Below are 8,713 nucleotides of genomic sequence, written 5' to 3'. Positions count from 1 at the left end.
GACCTATTTATACTCATTTGGAAATTCAGTGTTTTTTTTCAGAAAACACAACTCAATTCATGCTGTGAGAGCGGAACAATCAGAACTTAACTGTGAAGAACTGGTTTTGAGGTAAACTTTGAATTTATTTGACAAAATTTTAAGGAGAGAGAGAGAGAGAGCCTATTGGAGGAACCTAGTTCTATAAATACCTGTCTCGAACTTGAGAAGCTGTCGAAGTAAAGAAACTGTAGGTACATCAAGCCATCAAATAACGAATGTGTTTGTAGTTCTTAGTCTGGTAGCGCAAGGGTATTGAAATTCGTTGACATCATGCTCAAGTACAGCCCTGACCTTCAAAAATGAATTAAATTTATGGACAGATAAATTTTGGAAGAATTTGTTTCGAGGTATGTTCAATGTTACATTCAGGGTATTGCGGACTTAATTTCAAAATTTTACTTTAAGGAAAATTTTTTTCAAAATCTATCTTTTTTTCTGTAACTGTTTTGATTTTTCCAAAAACTTTTTGTCAAGTCTTGGAAAATTGTTAAGTTTGAAGGAGGATTCTTGGTCAAGTATCTTTTAACTGCTTGAATTTATCACTTGCCTAGGCATCTTTGAAACCTATTGACAACCTGCAAGTTCTGAGTTGTGCTTGTAAAGAGTGAATAACAACTTTAGATCTTGAAAACCCACTAATTTTAAATAATTTGCGAGTAACCTGCCATTGAGAACTTTAAAAGAAGCTTTCTAGTCATGACAGTTTTAAGAAGAAAAATGTAGCCAACTTTGGCGCATTTTTGAGGTTTAAATAGTTAACAGCCACCAATACCGTATTCCATATTCACGTCTCCAATCAGCTACAAGCACTGACACTGAAAAAAGCAAAAAATTAGGTGCTGACAACAAAAAAGCAACTACCATCCCGAACAACAGCGGACGGGTTGGCTTTGGTTGTAGCTAGCTTAAACTATTGGAGGCCGGCTGCACTAAATATAGTTGGAGTGGGGTCAAACCTTAAAAAACCAGAATTACACGTAAAATTAAAACTGAAAACACACCCGTCACATTGTAGAAATAACAGTCATTGATTCCACAACCCCTATTGAGACTGAAAGAGCAGAAAAAAGAAAATTGTTTTTTGTAAAAAAAAATTGTACGACCAAAATTGATGGAATTTTATAGTTGGACATACTCCTGTTTCTTAACGAAGATCCATGGGCTGGAATCAATACCGATAAACAAGAGATGGTCATTTAAACCTTTAAGAACCAAACTCTAAAAAATTCTAAGAAAAAACTCTAAAAAAAACTCTACAAAATAGAGAGACTTTAAAATTAGAGTGAAAAAATTTCACGCAGCAAAACCACTCGCTTTTTCGCTCCACTTCTTGTTTCGGCGTGACCAAAATCACTACTCCAATTTGACTTCAAAAATCATGAAGATATGTGAACATTTAGAAATCATGAAGACGTGTAAACAGATCTTTAAAAAAAGACAGCGGCCCAATACAATTCAAATTCTTTGAATTGTAAAAACATAGCAGGACAAGTCCTGAAACACAATCCAAGTAATTGAATGAAAGACAGACCTTATGAACCTGACCAGCTGATCAATTGAACAATCCCAGCCAACAAGACAAAATCTCAAAAGTTGAGAAACTAAAAGAATCAAACAAACTAACCAAAAACGATCATTGCTAAAACCCTTGAAGCTTTTAGATTGAAGGCCATATATGACTCATTTCAAAATATTCATTAACTCACGCAAAAATCTTGAAAGAGACGAATCTGCCACTAAAAGTAGATAAACTGGACAAATATGACAAAATGCATCAGGAAACTGAGAAAAAATTTAAAATTTCCAAAAACAGGGCTATAAAAAAAGTCAAAACGTTCTTTTGAGTTTGGAGTTCTGTTTTGTAAACCGTCTACAACATTTAAAAATATTCGTTGGCCAGTAAAGATAGTTAAACTCAGAGAATGACAAAAAAATCGAAAAATTTTAAAACAATCGAAAATTTTAAATTGCAAGCTTTAAGTAAAAAATTCCCCTCAAAAGCAAAATTAAAAAATTGGAAACTATTTTATTGCCCCTAGAAACTATGTAGTAACATGCTAGCAAACCCTATAGGAGGTTCCCTGGCCACTGAATAAAAATTTCAAAAAATTAAAAAAAATTGCACCTTTATCAAAAAATTGGTAAAAGATTAAAATGTTGAATGCCATTCCATGGCCAAAAAATATTCTCAGTAAACTGTTAGCAAATCCTAGATGAGGCTTTCTGCCACCTGGGGCTGGAAAAGTTGAATAATGACAATAAATGTCAGAAAATTTGAAAAAAAACCGAGTTTGATTTAGAAATTTGGTAAAATTCACGAAGTTAAAATGTTTAAAACCACTTCAGTACCACTAGAAACTTTGGAATGACCTATTATTAAACCCCAGAGGAGCTTTTGTGACATCAAAGTATGAAACATCTCAAAAATGAAAAAAAAACAAACAATTTGAAAAAATTAGTATAAATTACCGTGTTTATGTTTCGAGTAGCAATAGATATACCGCTTAAAGTGGCCGTAAAAAGCAATTACGTCTTGCAAAGGACCTTTATCTACTTTAATAAAACTCTATTTCAGACTGCTCTAACAAAAATCCAAAAAATGACGAAAGTGCTAAAAATTTCATTATTTTAGGCTCAAAAACTCCCAAAAATGACCTTTTAACCTTGAATTACGGCCTTCCCAGTAGCTTCACCACTCTGAGTACTTGAGGGACTACTAAACGCGGGCCTATAATGAAACTTGATGCCCGCTGAGCTTTACCTGTTTATCCCGTTTTGAAAGCTCAAAGTCATGAAAACAGGTGTGAAAACATCTTACAAAAATAAAAACAGCTGGCAGATTGCCAGAAAATAGCCGCAATAGATTCGTAGATCGGCAGTCTAAAAAACAGTAAAAAAGACAGACCAAAAAAATTCGTCTTTTCATTGAAGGCTGATCTGTTATATTTTGATTAAAAATCTGTATAAGTTGCCTCTATTAGCTGATCTCAAATCCTTATCTCTTTGAATTAAAGTAAAAAAAAGTCAATTTCAAAGTGAGGAAGTCATTTTTGAGTGAGGTAAGTCAAATGTGACCAAAAATTTAATCACGCTCATGAAAAAAAACTCGCTCCACTAAGAGCGAAAAATGACGTCACACATGCAATTCAGTTGAAATTGCATGAACGAATGAACAACAAGTGGCTGTGACGTCATATGATCGTAACAAAAATCATGACGACGAAATAAAAAAAACCAAGAGAAGGCCAATAATAGCCCCAGCTATCGCTGTGCGGCTATTAAAAAAGACAGAGCACCAATACAATCCAATTCTTGGATTGTAAAAAATAGGAGCGCTATAATAGCCGGCTGAGAAGATGAGGGCGGCTATTAATAAAACTAACCTAGAGAAGTCAAAGATTTCAAGTAAAATGTTGAACCAGTTATAAACTACGGTTTAGTGAAATAAAATTTGTTCGACGAAGTACAAAAAATAGGCGCGCTATAATAGCTGAAAAGCATGAGCGTCATTAGAGGTTATTATAAACCACTATCAAGATTTAAAGTGAAAAAATGGCTTCAAGAGGTTACTATTTATACCACTAATAAATTTGGAATGAAAAAATGTACGCCAATTTCAGCGCACTTTTCATTGCACTTTTAGTAGCGAAATTCCAACACTTTGAGTTTAACTGCTGACACTTGTGAATGAGAGAAATTTAGACCACTCAAAACGAAGTCAAGGGCGAAAAAAATTACTCGAAAAGTCAGAACAAAGATTTTGCATTGAAAAGACCAAAACCAATGCTTCAAACTTCAAGAACACCATGAAATACTGCTTCCTCACTAGCTTCCATGGAGCGTACATTTAGGGATTACAGAAGCTCCAGCGAGAGATAGAGCTACAGCGGGATAAATGATATTTACCCCGTTTTTGACAAGTTAACTCCCTCAAGGCGAAAATTTTGCATAAAAGACGCACATGGCTAAATTGATTGCTTCAAACTTCGTTCGATTGAGAGCAATTACAAACAAAGTTCACATTTATTAATCTATAAAACTGCGTTGAAAACCAATGGATAAATAATTTGATATTGAATAAAAAGGCAGCGGTATAGTTACAATTAGATTGAATATGATAGCTAAACAAACCACACAGAGGTAAAAAAATTATCAGGAATTAGCATCAAAAGAAAATCTTGGTCAGTTTCAAAAAATTGTTAGTTTGAGTGATCATCGGTAGCTGGAGTCTCTCTTAATGAGGAGTGTATCTGTTGCACTTACTGATTGTGGGAATATTTTACCATAATTCACAAGGGGAATGTACGCAGCCTTCACCTGACGACCTAAACACAACAGGCACACAGGTTAGTTAAATATCAAAGACAAAAAATTGGTCTTCGTTTTTAAGTCTACTGTCCATTTTCAGCGCTTCGAGTTACTAAATTAACTTCCCACCCTAATTTGTTTGGTCAGACTAAAATTATATGAACTGACATATATAATTCGCACAAAGTAAGTAAAGTCAGTCAGCCATGGAGCGTCATAAAAACCTTACGCGAGAAGCTCACACTAAAAAATCAAGTGACTTCAGAAGAAGAAAAGTACGCAGCACTAAGTTTTACAGCACCGAGAATCAAAGTGTCGAAAAAAATCGATGTTTAATTACAGCCATATGGGGGGGGGGGGGGGGGGGGTGGAAGGAGGGGGTTTAAATTGGAGGGGGGTCAGACTGTAAGATCCACCCTTCACACCTTGAATTTATGTCTCTTTAAGTTTCGGTAAATCGCTTACTTAGATACTTATTAACTAGTGAGCCGTAAATAACTAGTGAGCCGTAAGGCTTTAGGAGATTATGTTAGACGAAAAAATGCTCATTGGTAAAAGTTGCTGAAAAATTGCAAAAACGACTAGCAGGACTAATATAATGGCTACAAACTTCGTTTGAGAGCATTTAGTCGTGAAATTATACATCCTCCGCAGTTTAGGTGAAAGGTATACTTAAGAGACTAGTAGAACTCAAAGAGCACCGAATAGAACTTATTGCCCTTGTGCTTTACCAGCTTATTCAGTTGAAGACAAGAAGTCAAACACGTCCAACGAAAAAAATAGCCGGCAGACTGCCGGAATATAGCCGCGACAGACGCTTGTGGCCTTCCATGGAATTGAAACAACTAAAGAAATAAGATAGACAGATCGCACACCAGTGCTTGAAAAGACCATTAGGCTTTTTGGGTTAGATTCAGACTGTCATTTTTATGAGACAAAAACGGTCTATAAGGAAAAAGCCCTAATAGAGCTTTTTCGAAACTAATATTCGAAATAAAAAACTCAAGACTAACACTCAAGAATTAGGGCATATACGTTTGGCACTACTTAGATGCACACTATTGATCTTTAACTCGAAAATGTTAAAAAAATAAAAGTTCATTATATGAGTTCAAAAAACATTTTTTCAGTGAGATAAGTCACGAAATTGACCTAAAAGCAGAACAATTGACGTCACGCACACAAACTTTAACTGCAAAGCAGTAGAAGTAACTGATATTGAAAAAATCAAAGGTCGCAAGAATCATCGATGGAGACAACAAATTAAAAACACATAGCAGGACAAGTCCTGAAACACAATCCAAAGAATTGAATCGAAAGTTAAGAATTATTGTAGCTGACCGGCAGGACAATTGAATAAACCCAGCCAAAAAGACAATATCAAAAGTTGAGAAATAAAATAATAAAACAAACCAAACAAATAATTATTGCTAAAACTCTTGAGCCTTTGCCCTGAAGGGCAAACATGAGACAACTCAATGAACGCAATAACTCAAGCAGAGGCTTTGAAAGAGATTCATTATCCACGAAAGGCAGATAAACTCGAAAAATCTTTCATATGTTTCACACTGAAAATTGCAAACAAAGAAAGTTTCCAAAATTTCGCAAAAGTTAAACAATTTCATTCTCGAGAGTTCTGTTATGTAACCGATCTGCAAGGCTTGATAAAGTTTTATTGGCCAGTAGAGATTGTTAGCTCAGAAAAGAACGAAAGACTTCAATTTAAAAACATTCGCATATTTTAATAAAATCTTGCTAAAATTCGTGATATTAATATCTCCAGAACCATTTCATTGTCTCCAGGAACCATCTAGTATTCCTACTTTAAGCCTTAATTAGTTTAATTGGCTCATAAGGCTCGTTGAATTCGGATCATGACAATAATTTCCAAACTTTGAAAAAAAAATTTTATCAAAAAATTGCTAAAACTCGTGTTAATAAAATATTGATAACTAGTCCATTACCTCTAGCTACAATGGAATATCTTATTATCAAACCCTGGAGGAGATTCCTGGGCACATTGTGTCGAAAAAACCCACTGTTTGAAAATTTTCGAAAAGCTTGCATAAAATACAAGTTTTATATAAAAAAGGCTAAAATTCGTGACATTAAAAATTGAAAACTTTTCCATCGCCACTAGCTGTGCAGTAAACAATTATCAAATCCTAGAGAAGTTTCCTAGGCCCTTAAGTCTGGAGAAGCCTAAAAATTGACAAATTTAAACCTATTATCAAATTCGTTGGGAGGTTTCTTGGCACCTGGGGCTGGAAAAATTTAAAAATGACAATGTCGAGAAATTTGAAATTGCAAGTTTTTGTCAAAAAATTGCTGATACTCGTGATGTTAAAATGTTGAAAACAATTCTATTTACACTAGAAACAATGCAGTAATAATCAAACCTTATGAGGTTTCTTGACACCTAGGGCTGAAAAACTCTAAAGAACACAAAAAACATTAAAAAATGTAAATAAAGCCGCCAATTGCCGCAATAGCTGCAAAAGAACAAACCAAACCACCGTGCCGTATAATAGAGATAGAAACAGATACAGGTATAAGTTGAAAAAGTTATCGTCGCCGCCTAAAAAGCTTTGTAAAAAATTAAGCGATAAATAAATAAAGCTTGTTAACATTCATTGCGCAGCCTTTTCATTAGGGACCTTTTTTTACACATATGAGTTTCTTTAAACTAAGCCTTAAATTAATTCCTCTAAACTAGTACCCTAAACTAAATCAAAGCAAACTTAAACTTTAAAGTGCAGAAGTAGTCGTATTGAGTGAGGTAAGTCAGTTATGATCAAAATCTAATCATGCAGAAAACATTTACTAGAGAGAGTGAGAAATGACGTCACGCGAGCAAAAGCCATTAGTTAGAGGAAAACGTCATTCAGAAAATTTGACTTTTTCAGCTTTGCTGTGTGAACAAATGTAAAAGGAAAAAGAGCGTCAGACGACGAAACAAAAAAAACCAAGAGCACCGCAACATAGCTCCGCTCAGCTTACAACTTTGCAGCTAAAACAATATATGAAAAATTGCGTGTTTGTTTTTTAGTACCAAAACATATAACTCGTAAAATGCCCGTAGAAAAAAGATAATTCTTGACAAAGGCCGTTATCAACTTTTACAAACCACAATTCAACAAGAAAAATTGAAAAATGACGAAAAAACTCAAAAATTTGCAACATTTTGGGCTCAAAAACTCCTAAAAATGAACTTTTAACCTTGAATTGAGGTCTTCCCAGTAGCTTAACCGCTCTAAGCACTTGAAGTACTACTAAACGCGGCTAAGGGTCTCTAATGAAACTTGATGCCCGCTGAGCCTTACCCGTTTATCCCGTTTTGAAAGCTCAAAGTCATGAAAAAAGGTGTGAAAACATCTTACAAAAATAAAAAAAAGACAGAGCACCAATACAATCCAATTCTTGGATTGTAAAAAAAACTTCGATGTCCCCGATAATATCCGCTATCGCTTCGCGGCTATTAAAAACCTTGAAATAAAAAAAAGAGAACAACTTCAAAAAATTTGGGTCAAAACGTTTTTTGTCCTACAAAGCCAGAGACAACACCCAGGGGAAGGTGAGGACTAATAAAAGATCCATACATGCAGTTTTCGTTTGAAAAATAACTAGTCATTGTGCTTTACAAAAACAGAATTGCGCTTCTCAAAAAGAGCCGATAGATCGCCAAGAAAACCAACTCGCGTCAAAAGAATTGATCTGGAACTACTGATGGGGCTCCTTATCTGTTGTAGCATGCTTCATGACGTTATTACATGTTATTATAGACCACTAATAAGAAAAAAGTGGGAAAATAAAACCAGAGACACTTTCAACTGACAAGTAGTAAACTGCTCCCGATTGAGTTCAACTGCTCAAAATTGGTAATAACCGTGATAATAATAGCCGGCAGATTGTCGGAATAACTGCAAAATGAATAGACTCGCGTGCCGTATAATACAGATAGAAACAGATACAGATATAAATTGAAGAAATCGACGCCGCTCAAAAAGCTAGGTAAAAAACATTCAGCGATAAAATAATAAAGCTTGTTGAAATTCATTCCGCAGAAACCTTTTATTAGGGACTTTTACTGCACATATGAGTTCCTTTGACCTTAAACTAATTCAAATTAAACTTAAGTTTTAAAGTAAAAAAGTCATTTTATTCAGTGAGGTAAGTCAGGTATGATCAAAATCTAATCACGCAAATGCCTTTTTCTAGAGAGAGTGAGAAATGACGTCACGCGCGCAAACGCTGTTAGCGAGAGGTAGATGTCATTCAGAAAATTTGACGTTTTCAGCTTTGATGTGTGATCAAATGTAAAACGAAAAAGAGCGTCAGACGACGAAACAAAAAAGCATACCAG

The 8,713-nt window shown here is 34.8% G+C and overlaps 1 protein-coding gene across 1 annotated transcript in view; it reads right to left on the bottom strand.

Annotated features, from left to right (window-relative positions):
* Positions 1-4,097: 4,097 nt before the first annotated feature.
* The window catches only part of LOC142349242 (RNA-binding protein 39-like), a 48,640-nt gene continuing 44,024 nt past the window's right edge, over positions 4,098-8,713 (bottom strand). The window contains exon 10 of the mRNA XM_075400676.1: positions 4,098-4,367. Within this exon, the coding sequence (XP_075256791.1) occupies positions 4,255-4,367 (113 nt within the window). The 3' untranslated portion in view covers positions 4,098-4,254. The remainder of the gene's footprint in view (positions 4,368-8,713) is intronic.

This window comes from Convolutriloba macropyga, chromosome 11, assembly GCF_964194025.1.
Source record: "Convolutriloba macropyga chromosome 11, txConMacr16.3, whole genome shotgun sequence".
In the NCBI taxonomy this organism is placed as follows: domain Eukaryota; kingdom Metazoa; phylum Xenacoelomorpha; order Acoela; family Convolutidae; genus Convolutriloba; species Convolutriloba macropyga.
The sequence above is the reverse complement of the archived record's forward strand: the minus strand, read 5'-3'. Positions and strand labels throughout refer to the sequence as shown.